This window comes from Thamnophis sirtalis, unplaced genomic scaffold (assembly GCF_051295495.1).
Source record: "Thamnophis sirtalis isolate CommonGarterSnake01/CBP01778 unplaced genomic scaffold, rThaSir2_p1.2 scaffold_4, whole genome shotgun sequence".
Classification (NCBI taxonomy): Eukaryota; Metazoa; Chordata; class Lepidosauria; order Squamata; family Natricidae; genus Thamnophis; species Thamnophis sirtalis.
Genome location: NW_028261384.1, coordinates 2,488,574 through 2,513,573, shown reverse-complemented (window position 1 = coordinate 2,513,573; position 25,000 = coordinate 2,488,574). Strand labels below are relative to the sequence as shown.

Sequence of the window (25,000 nt, the reverse complement as noted above, 5' to 3'; positions counted from 1 at the left end):
TAGATAGATTGATAGATAGCCCTGCCCCAAAATATACTAGAAATTAGAGCAGCTGTTTTAAAATAAGATTACACACACACACACACACACACACACACACACACACACCTATTTTAGAAGAGCTGCTCTAATTTCTGGTATATTTTGGGACAGCTTGATCATCTCTGATATCTGTGAAATCTTTAACCCCAGGAGATCATTTCGGTCCCTGGGAGGTTATCTGGATAATTTCTGTCGAGATTTGAGAATTCTGGTGCCAATCAGGGAGGTTATTAAGTGAATCACACTGTTGTCCAGTAAATACGACTCAGTTGCCCAACATTCAAATTGTGATCACATGACCCTGGGCAAGCAGTGATGGTTTTAAGTGCAAGGATCAATTTTGCTGAATTTGGATCACATGACTCTGGGCGTGCCGTGATGGTCATAAGTGCGAGGACCAGTTATAGTGAATTTTGATCAGGTGACCCTCACCATGTAGTGACAGTCATAAGTGTGAGGACCAGTCATAGTGAATTTGGATCATAGTGACCATGGGTATACAGTGATGGCCCTATAGAGCCGAGGTGGCGCAGTGGTTAAATGCAGCATTGCAGGCTACTTCAGCCGACTGCAGTTCTGCAGTTCGGCGGTTCAAATCTCACCGGCTCAAGGTTGACTCAGCCTTCCATCCTTCCGAGGTGGGTGAAATGAGGACCCGGATTGTTGTTGGGGGCGACATGCTGACTCTGTAAACCGCTTAGAGAGGGCTGAAAGCCCTATGAAGCGGTATATGTCTAACTGCTATTGCTAAGTGCAAGGACCTATCATAGCTCACTTCTTTCAGGGCTGTTCTAACTTTGAACAGTCGCTAAGTGAACCCATTGTAAGTTGAGGACCAGCTGCAGATTAATATTTAAAGAAATTGTTTCGTTCAGTTCAGAAAAAAAATTCAATTCTCACCTTTAGCGACTGAGGTTTCTCACTAAAGAAGTGGAAAACATGGAATTGGGACAACGTTTATATTAAAATAATTTAATTTATATTTAAATTTAAAATTTAAAATCGGACACTTCGGTCATCCTCAAAGAAGCACCTTTGAGATTTGATGGTCCTAATCCCCCATTATTCAGAATATTTGATTTATCGACGTATTTATGTGTGGGTGGGGTTTTTATCCTGCCTTTATCATTTTCCCAAATAATTCAAGGGAATGAACAAATCTCCTTCTTCCTTCCTATTTTCCCCAGAACACTCAGAGGTGTGTTGGGCAGGCACCAAATTCCCCATCCTGCTTTTAGCAATAGCAATAGCAATAGCAGTTAGACTTATATACCGCTTCATAGGGCTTTCAGCCCTCTCTAAGCGGTTTACAGAGTCAGCATATCGCCCCCAACAACAATCCGGGTCCTCATTTCACCCACCTCCGAAGGATGGAAGGCTGAGTCAACCCTGAGCCGGTGAGATTTGAACAGCCGAACTGCAGAACTGCAGTCAGCTGAAGTAGCCTGCAGTACTGCACCCTAACCACTGCGCCACCTCGGCTCCTTTGTGCCTAAGGCAGGACTAGAGTTCCCAGTCTCCTGGTGATTGGCCCAAAGTCACTCATCTGACTTGCCAGGCTTGCCTAAGGTAGGACTAGAATTCATTGTCGCCTGGCAGTTAAGCTAAAGTCACCCCCTTGGCATTCATGCCTAAGGTAGGACTAGAACTCACTGTCTCCTGGTGATTGGCTCAAATTCACCCAGCTGGCTTTCGTGCTTAAGGCGGGACTAGAACTCACCAACTAGAACTCACTGCTAATTTTCATGCTTAAGGCGGGACTAGAACTCCCACCTCCCTGCTCTTGAGCCTGGACCAAATTGGCTTCAGTTACAAAAAAACGAACCCTAAAAAATGCCTCATTAACGGAGAGCCTTAAAATAGTGTTATTGGCCCACATGGCCAAAAATTTGCTTTTTTTAAAATCCCTAACGAAAGAAAGATCAGTATAATTAGCACAAACACCCAGATAAGTGAAGTTTCGAAGCGTGAGACTCGAAGCCGCAGTTCTGTGCCATCTCCTCAAATCCATTTATTTAGCCTTTCATTTGCACTTCCGAAGTTGTGACCGTGTGCTGGAGGGCTTGCAAAAGCAAAAGGTGTTAGCGCAAAGCGAAAAAATAATTTCTATCTTGGCCGTTCAGTTTTTCACCACAACAAGGTTTCGAATCGTGCCTTGAGATTGACTGTTTGCGTTCGTGGATGCTCTCTACTAGTCTTCTACCCGCCTGTCCTTACATAGTGGCTGTTACAATCCCTACGTTGTCTGTTATAGATTTTATGGTCTCTTTTTCAAAGGCATGTAAACGTTATTTAACTCTCTGGGTCCGTCAGTGGCTCCTTTGTCTGAGTGCCAGGCTTCCAGGAATTCTCTCTCTTTTTTTTTAAACTTGGTTTGGGCTAAGACCATGAGGATGAACACGGAGCCATTTGTTAGGACATGTGAGGCATTGCCCTGTCAGCTCCAGTGTGCTTGCGCACGCTGGCCAGCTGACAGTCCTTCTTTTGAGGCTGTTTTTCGCCCTCCGGAGAACTTCAGGAGGCTTCCCTGAAGGCTCATGAGGGCAAAAAACGGCCCTACAACCAAACTGGAAGTCCATTCTCAAACTTCTGGTTTGCCCGTAGGGCCAGTTTTTCAGAAGCTCCTGAAGCCTCTGGAGGGCTTTTGGGGAGGGTGGGGGAGGCTGTTTTCACCCTCCCAGCGCCCCTAGAAAGCCTCTGGAGCCTGGGGAGGATGAAAAAAGTGTGCCAAAAGCGGGAGGAGGCCCTGGTCACGTGCGCATGCGCGCGGGGGTTGCACACATAGCATTATGGGTGTGGAACACCTGAGCACGACACCCCTGCACTCCCCCCACTTTGGCACGTGAGCCAAAAAAGGTTAACCATCACTGGTCTAGGATGTTCTGTTTCGCAGTTGAAATTACGGTTGAATCTGTCCACATTTGCAATTAAGGAGTTCTCATTATGTCTTCTGACTGCTTGTTGGTATTCCTGGTCTTTATTTTATTTTATAAATTTTTTATTTATTTATTTTTTTGGTTGAAAAAGGTTTTTATTTTCCATTTTTTTCATTTTCATACACTCACATATATACTGTGCATAGGCGGAGCCATACAACATAATAAATAATCGCAGCAATTCCTCTTGTCAACAATACCCCAAAAAATAGAAACCCAATATACCTCTTCCACTCTCCGTACACCTCTTTCTTCCACCCCCCTCCAACTTTCTATCTTCCCTCCATCATCCCCCTCTTCTGTCATATACCTCCCTTAGACCAATAAGATCGCACAGGATGGGCCTTCTCCGGGTGCCTTCAGTGGGACAATGCTGGCTGGCGACGCCTCGGAGCAGGGCCTTCTCTATTGCCGCTCCGGCCCTATGGAATGAGCTACCCCTAGAGAGCCGGGCCCTACCCACTCTCATGGCCTTCCGTAAAGCTATTAAAACCTTTTCCGGCAGGCCTGGGGCTGTTGACCTCTTGATTGAGGTCCGGCCCCTCTCTGATTGGGTGTATGTTGTGCTTTTTCTTAACTTTGTTGTGTCTCATTGTTTTAATTCTTTTTTAATACTTTTTCATTTCTGTAAGCCGCCCGGAGTCCTTCGGGATTGGGCGGCCTAGAAATTCAATAAATGAAATGAAATGAAAACATACTGTAAAATGTGATTGGGTGCTGTTTCCTCAATCGGCCATAAGAGGGAGCCAGAATGACTGTTAGCTCTCTGTTAGATGCTGGGCTGATCTGATCTGAGTGTTTTGGAAGCTGGCTGTTAGAAAGTGCCGTGAGCTATTGTAAGTTTTGCAACCGCTAGCAAACTTTGAGTACTGAACTGATTATATGATACTGGACTATGTTATTTGGATTATCCCTTAACTGAAAGACGTTGATGACTGACTGTCTTATCCGTGTATGACTTGGACTGTTTGATGGACTCTGATACCTCTATTTCCACGAAAGTAAAAGCCTATTTAAAGTGCAGTGTCTCTGTATGCTGGTTTGTGTGTTCTCCAACACAACTCTCTCAATGCTTCACTGAACGCACTCACTCTCCCAACAGGGAGCTTACCTAACAATAGTAACTGTTACAGTCCCTACCTTGTCTGTTCTAAATGTTATTGTCTTTTTTCAAACGCATGTAAATGTTATTTATCTCTACATGTCTGTTGATGGCTGCTTTGTCTGAATGCCAGGCTTCCAGGAATTCTCTAAATTTTTTTAACTTGGTTTGGTCTAGGATGTTCAGTTTCCCAGTTGAGGTAGGCTGCTACCAGTTCGCACCAGTTCAGGTGAACCAGTGGCAGCAATTGGGACTGGGTTGCCAAACTGGTAGGGATGGCAGGCTGGCCACGCCCCCAAACCAGTTTCCTGGTTACCCATGCCGTTGCTAGTATGGTATTCTTTTGTCATTTTATAATGTTCTGCTGAACCAGCGAACCAGCAGTAATGCCAGCAGTAACCCACCCTTGAGTTGAAACTATGGTTGAATCTATCCACGACTTGTGCAGTTAAGGAGTTTTCATTCTGTCAGTCCCTACATTGTCGGTTTTAAATTCTATTATCTTTTTTCAAAGGCATGTAAACGTTACACAGGTCTGCGACTAAAAAGCTGTTTGATTATTTTCATCTAATTTCCATGTATTTTGGTGTGCTGAAAACAAATAAAATATTGAAAAAACTCCTAGACACCATGATTTGCCACAACATGCAAAATTGTCTTCAAATCTATCAATTTTTTTTAAAAAAATGGTATTTTTTTATATTACGGGTTTTTAACCAAATTTAAAGTCCAAATTACTATTAATTAATTCACATAAGTGCACTTAAGATATAAAATGCCAAAAAAAAACTTAAAGGATTTCTCCGAGTTATGTTAAAAAAATATAGCACTGTAAATCTAATGGTTAGCAATATATACATAAGCTAAGCAAGTTTTAAGTCTGTGCTTCTAATGGTAGAAGGGGTTACTCTTTCCTGAAGAATCCAGTGGGAGGGAGACACAGGGCAGATAGCAGCATCTCCGGTCAGTGCAGGGGGCGTGGCCAGCACTGTGATGTCTCGTGTACAGAGACAGAGCTGCTCTCTCCTGCATGCCACACTTGTGCACGAATCATCATCAGGTTCTTGGTTCTAGGCTGTTCACACTTTTTCATCGCAATTTATGTCTGCTCGTCATTCTTCAACCGTTATGTTATGGCTCTGCGAAAGTGTATTAATTCGCCAGGCAGTTTCTGTTTCATCTGTGGTGAATATACAGTGTTGAAGCAACAGCAGAATATTACAGACTTTGTGAAAAAAGTACACTTTGCATACTTTGGACTAAAAATTGGAGATCAAGATAAAGTTTGGGCGCCTCATAAAGTGTGCAAGCGGTGTGTTGAGGACCTCCAAAACTGGTTCAAGGGTAAGAAAAAATCTTTCCGTTCTGGGATTCCTATGGTATGGCGAGAGCAAAAGAACCATAGTGATGACTGTTACTTTTGTTCATGCGATGTGAAAGGGTTTAATTCCAAATGGAAGCATTCCATTTCATACCCCAATCTTCACTCAGCAATTCACCCCATCCCCCATAGCACAGATATACCAGTACCCAAGCCCCCTGTTACCTTGGAAGAGATACCTAGCTCGGATAAAGGTGAAGTCATACTTGAACCAGATGACGAATCAAGTTCTGACTTTGAAGATGATACAAGGCCAAAATTGTTTTCTCAGGAGGAGATGAATGATTTGGTAAGAGACTTGAATCTTCCCAAAGATGCCGCTGAGTTACTCGGATCAAGGCTGAAAAGCAGGAATTTATTGTTGCCAGGAGTGTCATCTTCATGGTTCAGACATCGTGAAAAGGAGTTCGTTCCTTACTTCGCCCAGGAAGACAAGTTGGTTTATTGCATCGATGTCGAAGGTCTGATGAGTCAATTTAAAATCCAATATGATTCAGAGCAATGGCATCTTTTTATACATTCTTCACAAAGAAGCCTCAAAGCAGTTTTACTCCACAACGGTTTTTACACTTCCATACCTGTAGGTCATTCCGTACACTTGAAGGAAACCTACGAGAACTTGGAATTGGTCGTAAATGTAAATATGAAGACCATGGTTTGGCAAGTGTGTGCTGGATATCTACGAGACCGTCTTCTGCCACACACCTCCCTAAGACCGATAAGATCGCACAGGATGGGCCTTCTCCAGTTGCCATCAGCTGGACAATGCTGGCTGGCGACACCTCGGAGTAGGGCCTTCTCTGTTGCCGCTACGGCCCTATGGAATGAGCTACCCCCAGAGATCCGGACCCTACCCACTCTCGTGGCCTCCCGTAAAGCTATTAAAACCTGGCTATTCCGGCAGGCCTGGGGCTGTTGACCTCTGGATTGAGGTCCAGCCCCGCTTAGATTGGGTGCATGTTGTGTCTTTTTAAATTTGTCGTGTTTTATCTGTTTTTAATCTTTCTTAATTTTTGTTTCTGTAAGCTGCCCGGAGTCCTCTGGGATTGGGCGGCCTATAAATTTAATAAACAGTAAACAGTGTGGGGACTTGAAGGTCTTGTGTATGCTCTCGGGCAACAAGCTGGGTATTCCAAATACCCTTGTTTTCTGTGTCTATGGGACAGTCGAGGCCGACAAAAATCACTGGACCAAGAAGAGTTGACAGCCGAGGGTGCTAACAGTCGGTGAAAAAAATGTCCTCCGAGAAACTTTGGTACCTTCCCATAAAGTTCTTCTACCTCCTCTCCACATAAAATTGGGATTAATGAAGCAATTCGTAAAATCACTTCTAAGTGATGGAGAATGCTTCAAATACTTGGTCACCAAGTTTCCATGCCTGTCGAAGGCAAAATTGAAGGAAGGTGTGTTCGTCGGACCAGACGTTAGAAGGCTTATAGTTGATCAAGAGTTTGTCAATACTATTGTCTTTAGTACCTCGTAGGATCCCTGCTCCGGAGCTTGTCGGGTGTGAGTCCCTGCTAGTGAAGCTGGACCTCAAGGGTCAAGTGGGTTTGCTGCTTACGTACCTGCCTCCCAACTATGTTGCAGCAGCCCTCCCCTCGCTCCTCGAGTCAGTAGCCGAGCTAGCGGTTGAGTTCCCTAGACTTATAGTTCTGGGGGACTTTAACTTGCCTTCGCTCGGTGAACACTCTGATGGAGCGCAGGAGTTCATGGCTTCCATGACAGCCATGGGCTTGACTCAAGTAATTCGAGGCCCAACTCACTCAGCGGGTCACACGCTTGACCTCGTATTCCTCTCGGAGCAGTGGAGTTACGATCTTGGTCTGAGGGGTAATGAGATCATACCCCTGTCGTGGTCAGACCACTACCTACTGAGGCTAGACTTCCGGAGGCCAAACCCCCACCGTAGGGAGGAGGAACCGACCAGCTGGTTCCGCCCCAAGCGACTGATGGATCCTGTTAGGTTCCAGACGGAGCTTGGGGTTATTCCTGATACCCTCGCCCACAGTTCGGCGGAGACCCTCGTCGCTGCCTGGCACTCGGCAGCTTCGGAGTCTCTAGACCGGATTGCGCCGCTACGGCCCCTCCGGGTCAGCGGCCCCCGGAGGCCTCCTTGGTTCACTGAGGAGCTCCGGGAGGTAAAGCGCCGGAGGAGACGCCTAGAGCACTCGTGGAGGTCCGATAGGTCCGAGTCGAAACGGGCACTTTTGACAGCATGCACCAAGGAGTATATTCGGACCTTAAGAACAACAAAAAGAACATACATTGCCTCCTTGGTAGCGTCCGCCGAGTCCCGCCCAGCCGCCCTGTTTAGGATAACCCGCTCCCTCCTAAATAGGAGGGAGACGGGGGACTCCTTACAGGGTAAGGCTGAGGAGTATGTCCAGTTCTTGGCGGACAAAGTTGCCCGGTTTCGAGCGGACCTAGACTCCACCCCAGTAGATCCAGCCGAGACACAAGGAGAAAACTTGGCAAACCATCTCTGGGTTGAGTTTCAGGAAGTTGCCTCTGGGGATGTGGACAAGGCTATGCGAGCTGTGAGTGCCTCCACCTGCATACTGGACCCGTGTCCCTCCTGGCTGGTTGCCAACAGCAGTGAGGTGACACAAGGCTGGATCCAGGCGGTTGTTACTGCATCTCTTCGGGAGGGGTACTTTCCCACCGCGCTTAAGACAGCGGTGGTAAGACCCCTCCTGAAGAAGCCGTCTCTGGATCCAGCTGTTCTTAATAACTATCGTCCAGTCTCCAACCTCCCCTTTGTAGGGAAGGTTGTTGAGAAGGTGGTGGCTCTCCAGCTTCAGCGTACCTTGGAGGAAGCTAACTATCTTGACCCCTTCCAGTCTGGCTTCAGACCCGGTTACAGCACAGAAACCGCTTTGGTCGCATTGACTGATGATCTCTGGAGAGCTAGGGATGGAGGCCATGCTTCCATCCTAGTTCTCCTGGACCTCTCAGCGGCTTTCGATACCATCGACCATGGTATCCTTCTGCGACGACTGCGGGAGATAGGGGTGGGCGGCACTGTCTTGCAGTGGTTCTCCTCCTATCTCTCGGACAGGTCGCAGTCGGTGTTAGTGGGGGGGCAGAGATCGTCCCTGAGGCCCCTAACTTATGGGGTGCCGCAGGGGTCGGTCCTATCCCCCCTACTATTTAACATTTACATGAAACCGCTGGGCGAGATCATCCGAAGGCACGGGATAAAATATCACCAATATGCGGACGATACACAGTTGTATCTGTCCGCCCCGTGCCAACTCAATGAAGCGGTGGACGTGATGAACCGGGGACTGGAAGCCGTTAAAGACTGGATGAGAGCAAACAAGCTGATACTCAACCCAGACAAGACCGAGTGGCTGTTGTGTTTCCCTCCCAAAAATTTGACCACCATACCATCACTCAGGCTGGGGGGACAAAATTTAAACCCCTCAGAAAGGGCCCGCAACTTGGGAGTCCTCCTGGATTCACAGCTAACTTTTGACCACCATATCTCAGCTGTGACCAGGGGGGCATTTGCCCAGGTTCGCCTGGTGCGCCAGTTGCGGCCCTACCTGAATCGGGAGGCCCTCACAACAGTCACTCGAGCCCTTGTGATCTCTAGGCTGGAATACTGTAATGTGCTCTACATGGGGCTGCCCTTGAAGAGCATCCGAAGACTACAGCTAGTCCAGAATGCGGCCGCGCGAGTGATCGTGGGCGCACCACGGTTCGCCCACATAACACCGATCCTCCGTGAGCTGCACTGGCTACCTGTTGGTCTCCGGGTGCACTTCAAGGTCCTACTCACCACCTATAAAGCGCTCCATGGTAGTGGATCTGGCTATTTGAGAGACCGCCTTCTGCCAATTACCTCCCTGCGTCCCATCAGATCGCATAGAGTTGGCCTCCTCCGTATTCCATCCGCCAGTCAGTGCCGACTGGCGACTACTCGGAGGAGAGCCTTCTCTGTTGCGGCTCCGACACTATGGAACAATCTCCCCGTGGAGATTCGTACCCTCACCACCGTCCAGGCCTTCCGCACAGCCCTCAAGAACTGGCTAACCCGTCAGGCCTGGGGATAATTTTATTTCGCCCCTCCCGAATGTTGAGTGAATGTTGAGTTTTATTGTCTAATTTATTTTGTGCACATTTCTTTTTTCGTATTGTCCCACACTCCCCTTCCTTTTTTGATTGTAAGCCGCCCTGAGTCCCCTCAGGGAAAAGGGCGGCCTATAAATAAACAAATCAAATCAAATCAAATCAAATGGCGGATCCTCAAAAAGAAGGGTGGGTTGCATTTAAAGAAGTCGTACAGAGGTTTTTAGGCAATAACAAAGATCCTCACTACAAAAAAGATCGCCGGAAGAATGCCTAAAGAATTTCAAGCTTTAGGTTGCCTGATGGGTTTGAAAGGGCATTTCCTCCAGTCCCACCTTGACTACTTTCCTGAAAATTTGGGAGCTGTGAGTGAGGAACAAGCTGAACGATTCCACCAAGACATTAAAGCAGTGTTTCTCAACCTTGGTGACTTTAAGTCCTGTGGACTTCAACTCCCAGAATTCCCCAGCCAGCTATGCTGGCTGGGGGATTCTGGGAGTTGAAGTCCACAGGACTTAAAGTCGCCAAGGTTGAGAAACACTGCGTTAAAGAGATGGAAAGGAGATACCAGGGAAAATGGAGCATTACAATGATGGCCGACTACTGTTGGATGCTTCAGAGAGACATTCCAGATGCTACTCACAAGCGTAAATTCACCAAGAGGAGCCTCACAAGGAAGAAGAACCGAGTTTAGTGTGTGTAGGCGAGCTCATTTCAGTTCAAAAAAAGGATTTTCATGAAAATATTGTAATAAAACTTTAATTTTACAAGTCTATTTCCATTTATTTTGAGGCATTGCCTTATTTAACATAGTTACCGAAATTGTCAGGAAACGTGATGTCCTTATAAGGCGCCGAGGTGGCGCAGTGGTTAGAGTGCAGTACTGCAGGCCACTTCAGCTGACTGCTATCTGCAGTTCGGCGGTTCAAATCTCACCGGCTCAAAGGTTGACTCAGCCTTCCATCCTTCCGAGGTGGGTGAAATGAGGACCCACACTGTGGGGGCGATATGCTGACTCTTTAAACCGCTTAGAGAGGGCTGAAATCCCTATGAAGCGGTATATAAGTCTAACTGCTATTGCTATAGGACAAAATGGAGGTCATTTTCGGATTCAGTGCACCAAAAAACATAACGATTACATGGAATAACCAAAACAGCTCTCGAAATTTATTTTTTTTGCAGACCTGTTATCTCTATATGTCCGTTGATGGCTGATTTTGCCATGTTTCCAGCAATAGCATTTTTGGACTTGCTCGGATGCTCAGAGCTTCCCAGTTCGAACCCCAAAGCATAGAATAACAGGATTGGAAGAGATACGATGACCCGCACCCCATCTGAGTCCAGTTTGGGGGGGTCCCCGGCACCGTCCTTGGTTGCATCTTTCTCCATATATTTTCTCGCACAGCTGGAGGCGTCGGAGATCTGTTGCCCCACTTTGAATAAATGTGAAAAACCTCTTTTGGGAGGGTTGCTAGGTAACTGTTGGAAGAGCGGATCAGATTTAGAAAAAAGGCAGAGCAGGGAGGGAGGAGAGAAAGAAGAAACGGGGAGGAGGAGGAGGAGGAAGAGAAAGGAGATCAGTCGGTGATGGTGGGAGGGGGGGAAGGAAATGCTGATTTTCCTTCTGGAAAATCTTTGCCTAGTTGGAGCACAGAAAACAGAGGTCAGATCTTAACCTCAGCGGAGGTCCACCCTGTAATACAGGAAGGAGGGGGGGGGAATACAGTTTCCATCATCCACATCCCTTCTGGGCCGTGTGGCTAGGATGAGATGAGGTAGTCACCCAGCATATCCTAAATGCTCAAATATCATTTTCAACGACACGCAGCCCCTGACTTACAACAGTTCATTCAGTGAACAAAAACAATGATTTGTGACTGTTTTTCCGCACGTACGACCCAGCGCGGCATCCCACGATCAAAATTTAGACGCCGGGCCGCCGACTCATCTTTACGGCGGTCGCAGTCCCCGGTGCGAACCTGATTCCCCTCTTTAACAACCCTTCTGACAAGCAAAATCGATGGGGAAGCCGGGCTCGCCCTTATAACAACCGCGTGACTCGCTTAGCAGCTGCAAGGGATTCCCTTAACGGCGGCGGCAAGAAAAGGACGTATACCGGGACGGTAATTCGCCTAGCAACGCTCTCCCCTTTAGTAAGAGGAATTGTGAGCTCCAGTGAGAGGCCCACCTGTCTGATTGTCATACGAGTGAGCTGTTCGAATTTCCCCGCATTGTCCCCGTGGCCATCTTGACTTCTTGACCCCCCCTCTCGCATGAAAGCTTTTCTCTGCCTCTGTTTTGGCTTTTTCCGTGGTGCGTTGGAGCGGGAATCAGCCTTGTATGAGTCAATCTTTTGCCGGTGATGCCGGAAAGCAGGATGACTCCAGGCCCCTTGAATTTAATTTCGTTTGAGTCATCTGGAGAGGGAGAGGGAATAGTCGGCAGGTAAAGTCTTGGAGAAAGGAAGAGAAGAAGAAGAAGGAGAAAACGAGAAAGGAAAGGAAGGGGAGAGTGGAGAAGAAGAGAAAGAGGGAGAAAGAAAAGGAAAGGGAAAAAAGGAAAAAGAAAGGAGAAAGGGGAGGAGAGGAGAGGCAGGGAAGAAAACGAGAAAGGGAAAATAAAAGTCAGGGAAGGAAAAAGGAAAAAGAAGGGAAGAGAAGGGAAGGAAAAGGGAGGAAAAGGGAAGGAAGAGAAAGGAAAGAGAGAGGGAGGAAAGGAAAAAAAATCACAGAAGGAAAATTACAGAAGGAAAGGAAGGGGAGAGTGGAGAAGAAGAGAAAGAGGGAGAAAGAAAAGGAAAGGGAAAAAAGGAAAAGAAAGGAGAAAAGGAAGGAGAGGAGAGGCAGGGAAGAAAATGAGAAAAGGAAAATAAAAGTCAGGGAAGGAAAAAGGAAAAAGGGAAGGGAAAAGAAGGGAAGAGAAGGGAAGGAAAAGGGAGGAAAAGGGAGGAGAGGAAAGGAAGAGAAAGGAAAGAGAGAGGGAGGAAAGGAAAGGGGAAAAAATCACAGAAGGAAAGGAAAGGAGAAAGGAAAAAGAAGGAAGGGAAGGGAAGAGTGGAGAAGAAGAGAAAGAGGGAGAAAGAAAAGGAAAGAATAAAAGGAAAAGAAAGGAGAAAGGGAAGGAGAGGCAGGGAAGAAAATGAGAAAGGGAAAATAAAAGTCAGGGAAGGAAAAAGGAAAAAGGGAAGGAAAAAGAAGGGAAGAGACGGGAAGGAAAAGGGAGGAGAGGAAAGGAAGAGAAAGGAAAGAGAGAGGGAGGAAAGGAAAGGAAAAAAATCACAGAAGGAAAGGAAAGGAGAAAGGAAAAAGAAGGAAAGAAAGGGAAGAGTGGAGAAGAAGAGAAAGAGGGAGAAAGAAAAGGAAAGGGAAAAAAGGAAAAGAAAGGAGAAATGGAAGGAGAGGAAAGGCAGGGAAGAAAATGAGAAAGGGAAAATAAAAGTCAGGGAAGGAAAAAGGAAAAAGGGAAGGAAAAAGAAGGGAAGGAAAAGGGAGGAAAAGGGAGGAGAGGAAAGGAAGAGAAAGGAAAGAGAGAGGGAGGAAAGGAAAGGAAAAAAATCACAGAAGGAAAGGAAAGGAGAAAGGAAAAAGAAGGAAAAGAAGGGAAGAATGGAAAAGAAGAGAAAGAGGGAGAAAGAAAAGGAATGAAAAAAAGGAAAAGAAAGGAGAAAGGGGAGGAGAGAAGAGGCAGGGAAGAAAATGAGAAAGGGAAAATAAAAGTCAGGGAAGGAAAAAGGAAAAAGGGAGGGAAAGAGAAGGGAAGAGAAGGGAAGGAAAAGGGAGAAGAGGAAAGGAAGAGAAAGGAAAGAGAGAGGGAGGAAAGGAAAGGAAAAGTCACGGAAGGAAAGGAAAGGAGAAAGGAAAAAGAAGGGAAGGGAAAGGAAGGAGAAGAAAGGGAAGGAAATGAAAATGAAAGAGAGGGAGAAAAAGGCATGAAAAAAGACTCAGGGTAGGAGAACGGAAAAAGAAAGGAAAGGAAAGGGGGAGTGAGGGAGGAAAAGAAAGGAAAGCCAAAAAGCTGAAAGGCAAATATTTGGTTTACAAAAGACCCCTTTAATGAGGAATAATTTATACAGGCAGTCCTCAACTTACGACCACAATAGAGCCCCAAATTTCCATCACTAAGCGAGACATACGTTAAGTGAATTTCGGCCCCTTTTCTTCCCTTCTTGGTTAAGTGAATCCCTGCAGTTGTTAGTCACATGGTCGTTAAACGAGGCCAGCTCCCTCACTGAATTTGCTCCTCAGAAGGTTGCAAACAGGGATCAGGTGACACACACACACCCCCGGGGAATACGGCGAACGTCATAAAAACGAGTCTGTCGCACAAGTATCTGAATTTGTGACCACGGGGGGGGATGTAGCAACAGTCGTAAGTGTGGAAAACGGTCCTCAATCTTTTTTTTCCAATGCCATTTTCAATTCAGATGGTCACTAAACTAATTGTTAAGTTGAGGAACTAAGAAATGTTGGATTTGGAGGTCCGGTTGTTGGTTTCTTGTTCGGCAACCAGAATTTTGTCGTCCATCCTGGTTTGTTTCCTGCTGGTCCAGCGGAAAAGTTTAGGAACTAAGGATGCTCTGGTTGCCATGGCACCCACCTAGCACCCAGCTGCCATGGTGACGGTTGGCTGGGAAGAGAGACAGCATCAGGCTACGCTTAGATCTGGGTTAAATCCTTGTCTGCTGAAGGATTCTCGGTCTCCCAATAGGATGAGAAATGTCCCTACCACGGATTGATGGCCCAGCGTACTGGTAGTGCTCGACTTACAGTGTTCTGTTTAGCGACCGTTCGAAGTGAGAACAGTCCTGAAAAAAGCAACTTACAACTGTCACAACTGGGGGATTCTGGGAGTCGAAGCCCTCCCCTCTTAAAACATGCCGACTGGGGGATTCTGGGAGTTGGAGTCCTCCCCCCTTTAAAGATGCCAACTGGGGGATTCTGGGAGTTGGAGTCCTCCCCTCTTTAAAGATGCCAACTGGAGGATTCTGGGAGATGGAGTCCTCCCCTCTTTAAAGATTCAAACTGGTGGTTTAACATAAGTTGCCTTAAGGCCATTCTTCCCATGACTCATGACTTCTGGCTTATGAACCCTGACAATAAACCACATCTTTTCAATAAACCATGATTAAACAAACCATGGTTTGTGCCTTTTCTCAGCCGGTTTATACCCTCTGGCCCATTTTTTTCAAGCCCCTCTTTTTTCTCTCTCTCTCTCCGCAGACTCAAGCGGGACCTCCAAGTGACGGTGTCCGACCGCATCCCACTTAGCCAAAACAACCGGAAACGCTTAGTGACGGTCGTGACCCGGGACGACGTGACCCTGCCAGATTTCGCCAAGACCCGGGATGGCTTCGTGCTCTACTGGCCAAGGAGCCGATGAACCAGTGCTGACTTCAACCTCTCTGGCAAGAGGTGGTATTCAGCTGGTTCGGACCGATTCGGGCGAACCGGTAGCGGAAATGTTAACTGGTTCGCCGAACTGGCAAATACCACCTCTGGCTGGCCCCGCCCCGGCCCGCCCAGTCACCGCTTGCGCCACCCGCCCGCTCACCCCGCCCAACCCAGTCATTCCTCACCTCCCCAGCGGCCGAGCACAGCGCGTGGCCCACTTCCCGGCCGGCCTGCGCTGCCTCGCCACTTGGTGCCTGCCCCCCAACTGAGCAGCCCTGATCTACTTCCTCCTGCCTACAGGTAAGCCTGCTGAGAGTCGCGTTATTCCCCCCCACCTCCCCTGTCCCCAGAGCTTGCCTGACTGGCTAAGCCGCTGGTGCGCCCCCATTCCAGGTGGCGGCGCTGGCTGCGGCCTAGCTAGCTGCTCCCCTGTCCCCGTCCCTGGAGCTCACCCGGAGAGCAGGCTGCCGCGGCTTCATCCTACATTCCACGGACGCCAGAAGCCGCACGGCCATGTTGGCTGGGAGAACGCTCTCCCTCCGGCCAGGAAGCCGCGTGGCCTTGCTGGCGAGGAGGTGCAATGTCCATGCCACTTCCTGGAAGTTCCCGCACTTCCAGCTGCTTCCTGCTTGCCTCTGAATGCCGGCTGAACGCTCTCCATCTTTAGGCAGGGGGTTGGACTAGGAGACCTCCAAGGTCCCTTCCAAACTCTGCTGTTGTGTCGTATCTTGCCGGCGGCTTCCTGGCGCTGCTTCTCCTTGTAGCACTGAGCTTCTTGGCTTTTGAAATCCAGCGCTGGTTTTCCGGCGGCTGAGCCAGACCACCCTCGAAATCCAAGTGTGCCTGGTTTCAAAGGCCAAGGAGCTCAGTGCTAGTAGAAGCGCCAGGACGCCATCGATACGCTCGGCTGTGTTGTAATGGGCCTGTAGGCCGAAGCCGTCCTGTTTGTTGCGGCGGTGCCACCGCGGCTGGTGCCAGTCAGGGGAATCCTTGCCCTCCTTCCCCCCCGATGGGTGGCCGGAAGGCGCCACCCCGGTGTTCTCTGCCGCCGCTGGTGCCAACCGCAGCCGAAGCCGAGTAGGAAAACACCGTGTCACTGGTGGAGTTCCAGGATGCTGCACCACTGGCAGCTCCACAGCCCCTCTCACCGATGAAAACTATCAGACCGAGCCCCCCATACACACCACCGCCACCCCCCCCCCACCCCCCCAGTCATAGCGATCCCTGGATCAGGATTCGGCACACAGCGCATTGCTGGAGTTTGTTAAGTCCCCATCTCTTCGGAGACCAAAATGATTATGTTTATAAACTGCTAATATCACCCCCCAGGAGTAATTCCCTTTGGAGCACTTCCCATTTTGACAACTTTAGGGAGGAAGTGTTGTCTTTTGGGTTTGCCTGGATGAAATTCTGGGGTAGGCATCATCAGGGGAGGGGGTTAATTTGAAAATGGGCAGGGAAAAAGAGAAGCGTGTTTCTGTGCATAACAGAAAGGAAAACATTGAGGAGTGTTGGGGAGGTGAGAGGGGTGTGTGTGTGTGTGTGTGTGAGTCAGGGAATTCCAGACCGGAAAGATTGTTTTGTATCCCAGTAAAATTAGAACTGGTTCTTTGTGAAGGATCTGCAAAAATCATGGAATATTGCAATAAGGGCCCAATATGGGGAGAAAAAGCAGAAAGATTTAATTAAAGGGGAAGAGGAAAGAATGGTAAAACACCCCACTAACTTGACTGCTTTGAAAAATGCCTTTTCAAATGTGTTTTCAGTTGCAGGGTTGGAAATATTTGCTTGAACTGTATGCTTTAAAGTTCAAAAAAAGAATAATCTTTTATCAGCATAAGCAGAGGTGTATTCTTAATGCCTTTTGCAAAAAAAATCATTGCAGTAAAACTGAATGCCACTGTAGAACATCATTTCTCACCATAAATGCAATTTGATGGAGAGCAAAGTAAGATTTTACACTTGGGCAAGGAAAAAAATACAAAAAACCAAATGCACAGGTGTGGAATAGGTGTTTCCTGGCTCAACTGGAAGTAACGGCGAGACGGATCTGTGAGATGGAAACTTATCGAAGAAATTCCAATTTAGAAATAAGGAGAAATTTTCTTGATAGTGAGAACGATTAATCAGAGGAATGGGAGGCCTTCAGAAGTTGTGAGTGTGTAGCAGGACTGGAGGTTTTTAAGAAGAAACTTGTCCGTAGTTTTCTCATAAGGGTCTCATGCTGGAGCAGGGGTTGGGCTAGAAGACCTCCAAGGTCCCTTCCAGCTCTGTTATTCTTTATAAATCTCTCAAATTCAGCGCTTACCCAAGAGAATGGTGATAAACAATACATGGAAATGGACATCAAGAGCCGAGGTGGCGCAGTGGTTGGAGTGCTGTACTGCAGCCACTTCAGCTGAGTGCTAAGCTGCAGTTCGGTGGTTCAAATCTCACCAGCTCAAGGTTGACTCAGCCTTCCATCCTTCCGAGGTGGGTAAAATGAGGACCCAGACTGTGGGGGCGATATGCTGACTCTGTAAGCAGCTTAGAGAGGGCTGAAAGCCCTATGAAGCGGTATATAAGTCTATAAGCGGTATATATTGCTATCAAGCAAAATCTCATCTGATTGGCTAGTATCCAGGGGGAAGATGACTTTGAAGATGCTTCCTCTCTCACCAAAACATGCAAGGCAAGGGGTGGGGCCTGGCTGGCAGGGGGAGGAGCAAGGAGAGGAGAGGCGCCCCTCCATGTGACTGACATTGAGTTGGCCACACCCACCCAGTCACATGACCACCTTGGCCACACCCACCGCTGCGCCCTGGGAGAGCAGCAAAAGCGATTCCACAAATCATAAGGTTCTAGCACAGTGCGTCTCAACCTTCCTAAAGCCCCTAACCCTTTAATACAGTTCCTCAATGTTGAGGTGACCCCCCCACCCCACCAATCAGTGGTGGGATTCAAATAAATTTAACAACCGGTTCTCTTCTCTAACGATTTCTTCCAACAACCGGTTCGCCAAACTGCTCAGAAAGTTAAGAACCGGTTCTCACGAAGTGGTGCGAACCGGCTGAATCCCACCACTTCCCCCCAACCATAAAATTATGTTATGTTTTCCGTATTTTTTTTTGAAAAATATGTGTTTTCCGATGGTCTTAGCCGACCCCTGTGAAAGGGTCATTCGACACCCCCCCCCCAAAAAAAGGGGGTCCCAACCCAAAGGTTGAGAACCACTGGTGTAGCGCCTTTATTATTTTTAAATTGTTGCCTTTTGGAGCTGAGCAGAGGAAGGAATGGTACTACATTCGTTTCTTTTAGCTGAAGTTTTTCTTTCCATCCCCCTGAGAGAACAATGCTCATTACAGCTTAGTCCTCAAGTTACAGCGGCTCACTTAGAAACCATCCAGGTTGCAACGGCGCTTGGAAAGAAAAGTGACAACCGTTTTTCACACTTACAGCCACTGCTGCGTACCCATGATCCAGTTGCAGACTCACAGCAACCGACTTGTACTTATGACGGTGGGAATGTCCCCCCCCCGGGGGAGGGGGCATGTCACATGATTTCCCCCCCCTCCTTTTTGCGACCTTCCCACAAGCGGCGAACAAGGAACCCCAATTCACTGAACAAGCGGCTTGTTAATTGAACAGTTGCAGGGATTCCTTACGTTGTGACTCTGCAGAAACCTGTGAGTTGTTTCGGGATGCGGGATAGCAATAGCAATAGCAGTAGACTTATGAGCAGCTGTTGCTCGTCGGGGTCTCCTCCTGCAGATAAAAAGACTGATGGTGCCACGCCTTAGTTGCAGAAGTCAACGTCGTTTGTTTGTTCGTGAGTTCAGTTCCGTTCCTGTTCCAGTTCGTGTTCATGATTTAAAGAGGCACTTGGATAAGTGATTTGCTTTCTATAAACCTGATTTGCTGTAAGAGCTTTTTGTTTTTGCATTTGCTGTTTAACTTTTTGCCAGAGACTTTATCTATGTTTATTTTGGGCTCGCAGCCAGCTTGAGCCGGGACTGATAAAGATAATTCCTTTGAAGTTCTGTCTGGCTGTCGTTTGTGAAGGAGCGAAGAGGGGGGTCAGAACACCTTAGTAACGGCAACGAGGAAGGTCGTAAAACAAGACAAAACTCAACGAATGTCTCACTCAGCAACATAACTTTTGGGCGCCACAATTGTTGTAAGTCGAGGACTACCTGTATGAGGCACGATGGCTTAAATTCCTGCCACGCATCTAGCCAGAATCCCTGACCATGAATCGTGGTTTGAATTGAAATCCCCGTGGAAAAGAACCATGGAAGACCAGGTTGTTTGAAGGACCATTTTCCTCAGTTACATCCATCCGACCCAGAGGAGCAGGGAGGCGGGAGATGTTATGGGGTCTCCTCTCTTAGGGTGGTCCATCTGGTGGGATCAGGAAGAAGGACCTTCTCTGTGGTGGCTCCTTCTGTTATTTGAAGGACCATCTCAAAGTACATCCGACCCACCAGAGCTGGAAGGCAGGAGATGTTATGGGGTCCCCTCTCTTAAAAGAGATCCATCTGGTGGGGCCCAGAAGAAGGACCTTCTCCGTGGTGGCCCCTTTCCTGTGGATCATCAAACCTACGGAGATAAGATTGGCCTCCATCTTGGTAGTCCTTCACAAGGTCCTCCTGAAGGCCTACTTCTACGAAGGCATCCCACCTATTGGTTGCTTGGCATGACGTCACCAAGGGGGCAGGGTTTATTGCGGGTTGTATTTTTAGACGTCATTGTGAATGGGCCGGCTATATCAACGCTTTCAATAAAGAAATTAAAATTATTATTTTTTAATTGAGAAGACTCTCTCTCTCTCTCTCTCTCATTGTATCTGCTTAATTAGACCCGTAGAGTTGGTGAGCTGGGGCTCCCTTGAGGCCATCTATCAGGACCCTAGAATTGCCCCCCCCCTCCCAAAAAATGTTGCTGCTTTGAATGGGGCTTGGAAAACCTAAACACAATTTCATTTTCAGTCCTGTCTGGTTTGGCCGTCTTTTACGGCCGGTCCTCAATTTACAACCATTCATTTAATGACCGTCAGAAGTCACAACGGCACCAGAAAAAAAATGCGAGGGATGCCCGTTTTTCCCCCCACACTTACGACCGTTGCAGCGTCCCTTTGACAGACTTCTGAGCCAAGGTGGCGCAGTGGTTAAATGCAGCACTGCAGGCTACTGCTAGATCAGCAGTTCAGCGGTTCAAATCTCACCGGCTCAGGGTTGACTCAGCCTTCCATCCTTCCGAGGTGGGTAAAATGAGGACCCAGATTGTTGGGGGCAATATGCTGACTCTCTGTAAACCGCTTAGAGAGGCCTGAAAGGCCTATGAAGCGGTATATAAGTCTACTGCTATTGCTATTGCTATTGCTTCCGACCAGCGAAGCCAGTGCTTTGCTTAACGATTGTGTGATGAACTGAACAATTCCCCGAGTGACAGGGGCAAGAAAGCCGGCCGAATGTGGCAGAGCTCACTTAATGACGGTTCTGCTTAGCGACAGGTGTAGCCCAGCGGTGGTCGTAAGCTGAGGATGATCTGTGTCCCCTTGATTTATGTCCTTTTTAAAAAATGTTGTATGTTCTCCCGTCTCAGGCGGGATGTAGAGGGTCCTCTACTTATGACCATAACGCAGCCTGCCCATCATGGACATAAATCACAAGGGTTGTAACAATGGGCTGGTCCTGTGATTTTACAACCCTGATTGCAGTGGTCGCTAAGTGAATTATGGTCATTAAGCGAATCCACTGTCATTAAGCGAACAAAGGATTTGCTGGGGTTGTGGGTTGGAAGTCAGTCCTGCAGAGGTAGTCCTCAATGACTGGTGATTTGTTTAGTGACCATTCAAAGTTACAACAGCACTGAAAAAAGCTACTTATGACCAATTTTCACGCGACGGTCGCAACATCCAGGGAGTCACTGGATGGCCATTGGTGACCTTCTGAGCCGGGTTTCTGACAACCTCACTCATATTTAAATTGAGCCGGGGGCTGGACTAGATGACCTCCGAGGTCCCTTCCAACTGTTAGCTCTATTACTCAGTAAGGGTCTCCTGCTTGAGCAAGAGGTTTGGACTGGATGGCTGGGTTCCTTCCAGCACTAGGATTCTAGAAGGGAGGGAGGAAAGAAAGAAGGAAAGAGAGAAGAGATGGATGGATAGATGGACGGAAAGGGAAGGAAGGAAGGAAGGAAGGAAGGAAGGAAGGGAAAAGAAAGAGGGGATGGAAGGGAGGGAGGAAAGAAGGAAGGAAGGAAAGAGAGAAGAGATGGATAGGTGGAAGGGAAGGAAGGAAGGAAGGAAGAAGGAAGGAACGAACGAACGAACGAAGGAACGAACGAAGGAAAAGAAAGAGGGGATGGAAGGGAGGGAGGAAAAAGGGAGGGAAGGAGGAAGGAAAGAGATGGATGGAAAGAAGAAAGAAAGGAAGGAAAGAAAAGAAGGGATGAAAGGGAAGAAGGAAAGAGAAGGAAGGAAGGAAGGAAAAAGAAAGAGGGGGATGGAAGGGAGGGAGGAAAAGGGAGGGAAGGAAAGAGATGGATGGAAAGAAGAAGGGAGGAAAAAGAAGAGATGGAAGGGAGGAAGGAAAGGGAAGGAAGGAAGGAAAAAGAAGGGATGGAATGGAGGAAGGAAAAAGGGAGGAAGGAAAGAGAGAAGAGATGGATGGAAGGAAGGAAAAAGGGAGGAAAGGGAGGAAGGAAAGAGAGAAGAGATGGATAGAAGGAAGGAAAAGAAGGGATGAAAGGGAGGAAGGAAAGAAGTGATGGATGGAAGGAAGGAAAAGAAGGGATGAAAGGGAAGAAGGAAAGAGAAGGAAGGAAGGAAAAAGAAAGAGGGGGATGGAAGGGAGGGGGGGAAAAGGGAGGGAAGGAAAGAGATGGATGGAAAGAAGAAGGAAGGAAAAAGAAGGGATGGAAGGGAGGAAGGAAATGGAAGGAAGGAAGGAAAAAGAAAGGGGATGGAAGGGAGGAAGGAAAAAGGGAGGAAGGAAAGAGAGAAGAGATGGATGGAAGGAAGGAAAAGAAGGGATGAAAGGGAAGAAGGAAAGAGAAGGAAGGAAGGAAAAGAAAGAGGGGATGGGAGGGAGGGAAGGAGGAAGGAAGGGGGGAGAAAGAGGAGATGGATGGAAGAAGGGAACAAAGGAATGGAAAAAGGAATAGGAGGGGGAGAAAAGGGAGGGAGGAGTAAGCAGAGATGGATGGAAAGGAAAGAAAAGAAAGAAAGGACAATTAACCAGTGGAACTGCTTACCACCAGAAATTGTGGGCTCCTTTCCTCCCTGGAGATCTTCAAGAAGAAACTGGACCGCCATTCAATCTGGTCTCCTGCTCGAGCAGGGAGTTGGACTAGAAGGCCTCAAGTTCCCTTCCAGCCCCTATGATTCTACATCTTACTCTTTACCTGAGTCCAAATAATCCGGATCTCCCCCCTCGGACCTCAGAAAGAGGGTCTCCCCCCCCCAACCTTCATTCCCCCCCCCTCTCTCTCTCTCTCTTTCTCTCTCTCTCTCTCTCTCCCTCCCTCCCTCCCTCCCTCCCTCCCCCCCCCTCTCTCTCTCTCACACACACACACACACACATTTTCAAAGAGGCTGGGTTAATCAAGGCATTCAATTAATTCAACCTTCATTTTATTTCGCACCCAGTGCAGAACCCATTGCAATTTCCCCCCCCAACATTTCTCCGACCGTTCGACCGAAAGCAAGAAGCCGACACTTTTGTTGAGTTCTCCCTTCATAAATATTACACAAAACCCCGATTTCAATGAATGCCTCGGGGAGTTCTGCAGTCTCCAGAACGAGAAGAAGAAGAAAAATCAAATTATTCCAAAGAATTTTCAAGTCTCTGTGAGTCCCACAGTCTCAAGGAGGAGGAGGAGGAGGAGGAGGAGGAGGAGGAGGAGGAGGAGGAGGAGGAGGAGGAGAAGAAGAAGAAGAAGAAGAAGAAGAAGAAGAAGAAGAAGAAGAAGAAGAAGAAGAAGAAGAAGAAGAAGAAGAATTCTTTTTTTCAAAAAATTTCAAGTCTCGGTGAGTTCCACAGTCTCTAGAACGAGAAGAAGAAAAAGGGGAAAAAAACCCCTACTTTTTCAAACAATTTCAAGTGTCTCGGTGAGTCTCACAGTTTCCAGAATGAGAAGAAGAAGAAATAAATTCCTTTTTCTTTTTCAAAAAAAAAAAATCAAGTCTCAGTGAGTTCCAAAGGCCAGCTACAGGAAAAACGTCGTTTGATCTCGCATTGTGCGTTTTGTCGTCGAAGTGTCCTCGCTGTTGAGAGTCACGTTGTGAGTCTGGATTTCTTTGCTGCTCCGGTTTTTGAGTTGCTTGTAAAATCCAAATATAACACAAGTCCGAACAAATCGAAAGAATTTTCCGGAAACAAGAAAAAAAAAACCAGAATAGCAGCCTGGAAAAATGAATCAATTCTGATTATTTTCAGTTTCATTCTTAGTTACACAAAATTTGCAAGAAAATCAGATATATTTTTTTTACAATGATAAGTGAAACGATTTAGAATCGGAATCTCTTAAATAGGACAAAAAAATGGAGAATAAATACATACTTTAGCATGCAGAATATTCATATTTATAGGATTATGTACAAATTGTTTTCCACCCTAAAGGGAAAAAAAAAACCCCACGGTTTAGCAGCAGAAAAGTGGGATAAAAGTCAAAATACAGAGAGTCCTCAACTTACAACGGTTTGCAATGGTGGCGCTGAAAAAAAGGAACAGGTTTCACACTTACGACCATCACACTGAAAACAGGGCTGTTTTTCACACTTATGGCCATTGCAGTTATCCCCAGGGTCACCTGATTTAAAATTCAGATGCTTGGCATGTGACTCGCACTTAAGGATGGCCGCAACATCCTGGGGTCACATGACCCCCTTAGCGACCGTCTTAACGAGTGAAGTCACCGGGAAATCCAGATTCACTTAACAACTGTGTAACTGAACAACTGCAGGGATTAATTGTTCTGACTGAGGCTTCCCGAGAGCCTGAAGCAAAAACCCCTTTTATTAATTGACTGTGAATTCTGCTCCTTCACATCCAGCAAAGTCTTTCAAAGGAGGATTTACGGTCACAGACCTCATCTGGCTTGGGAGGATTTACAGTCACAGACCTTATCTGGCTTGGAGAGCTGCCAGGCCGAGATCTGCAAAACTTGGCAAGGCGTCTCGGAGAGTCACGAACCAAGTAAGCGAACTGATTGTCTCCTGCAAACTCCACTCCCCTTTCACTCCTCTTTTATCTCCTTTGGGAGGGGCCATTCATCGTCCCACCTGTGGCCTTCCTCCCAAGTCGACCCCTGTTCTTTAGCTGTTCCCTTTGTCTGGCCACTCTGCACATGCGCACACTGGGAACAGGCTCCAGCTGTTCTTCTGCCCCAAAGTAGCTGATAACTGTCGAACGGCCCTGGCCCCCTCTCTGCCTCCGACACAGAGCCCTCATCCGAGCCTTCCCCAGACTCCAGGACCGGCCCAGGTTCCTCCCCATCTTTTGCCAGAGTTAGAGTTAGGGTACGTTAATTACTGTGTCAAGGAAGGTCATAAAATGGGGCGAAACTCACTTAATGACCATCTTGCTTAGCGACACGAACATTGTGCACCGTGGTCGTCGTAAGCCGAGGACTCCCTGTTGTTCCCGTTCATGAATTTGGGGAGCCAATCAGTGAGGTTGTTAAGTGAATTACATGTCGTTAAATGAATCCAGCCTCCCCCCGCTGACTTTAGAAGGAGTCTTCGGAGTCAAAGCAGCCCATTTAGCGACCAAAGTGACAACAGCCCTGGAAAAAAGGAACTCTGGATAGCGTTTCACCCTTACGACCGTTGGTCACTCGGGCGTTTGGCAACCGGTTCATATTTACGACGGTCACAGTCACATGACCTGCTTTTGCAATGTCCCGACAAGCGAAGTCCACGGGGGAAGCTAGATTCGCTTAACGACCGTGGTACTCCCTTAACGACCGCAGTGATTCCCTTAACAATTGCGGCAAGGAAGGACATCTAGTAGGGCGAGACTCACTTAATGACCATCTCTCTTAACAATGGAAGCATTGTAGCCCCATCATGGTCGTAAGCCGAGGACAT

At 47.6% G+C, this 25,000-nt stretch overlaps 1 protein-coding gene and 1 long non-coding RNA gene across 2 annotated transcripts in view; one reads left to right on the top strand and one right to left on the bottom strand.

Annotated features, from left to right (window-relative positions):
- Positions 1-15,094, top strand: part of LOC106546872 (unconventional myosin-Ig-like) — a 73,751-nt gene extending 58,657 nt beyond the window's left edge. Inside the window, exon 22 of the mRNA XM_087712361.1 lies at positions 14,758-15,094. Within this exon, the coding sequence (XP_087568487.1) occupies positions 14,758-14,917 (160 nt within the window). The 3' untranslated portion in view covers positions 14,918-15,094. The remainder of the gene's footprint in view (positions 1-14,757) is intronic.
- A 7,991-nt stretch (positions 15,095-23,085) lies between these two features.
- Positions 23,086-24,064, bottom strand: LOC148045743 (uncharacterized). The gene is made up of 2 exons (XR_015696223.1): positions 24,034-24,064; positions 23,086-23,999 (listed from the first exon to the last, which is right to left on the bottom strand). It is a non-coding gene; the product is annotated as an uncharacterized LOC148045743 (long non-coding RNA).
- Between the last annotated feature and the right edge of the window lie 936 nt (positions 24,065-25,000).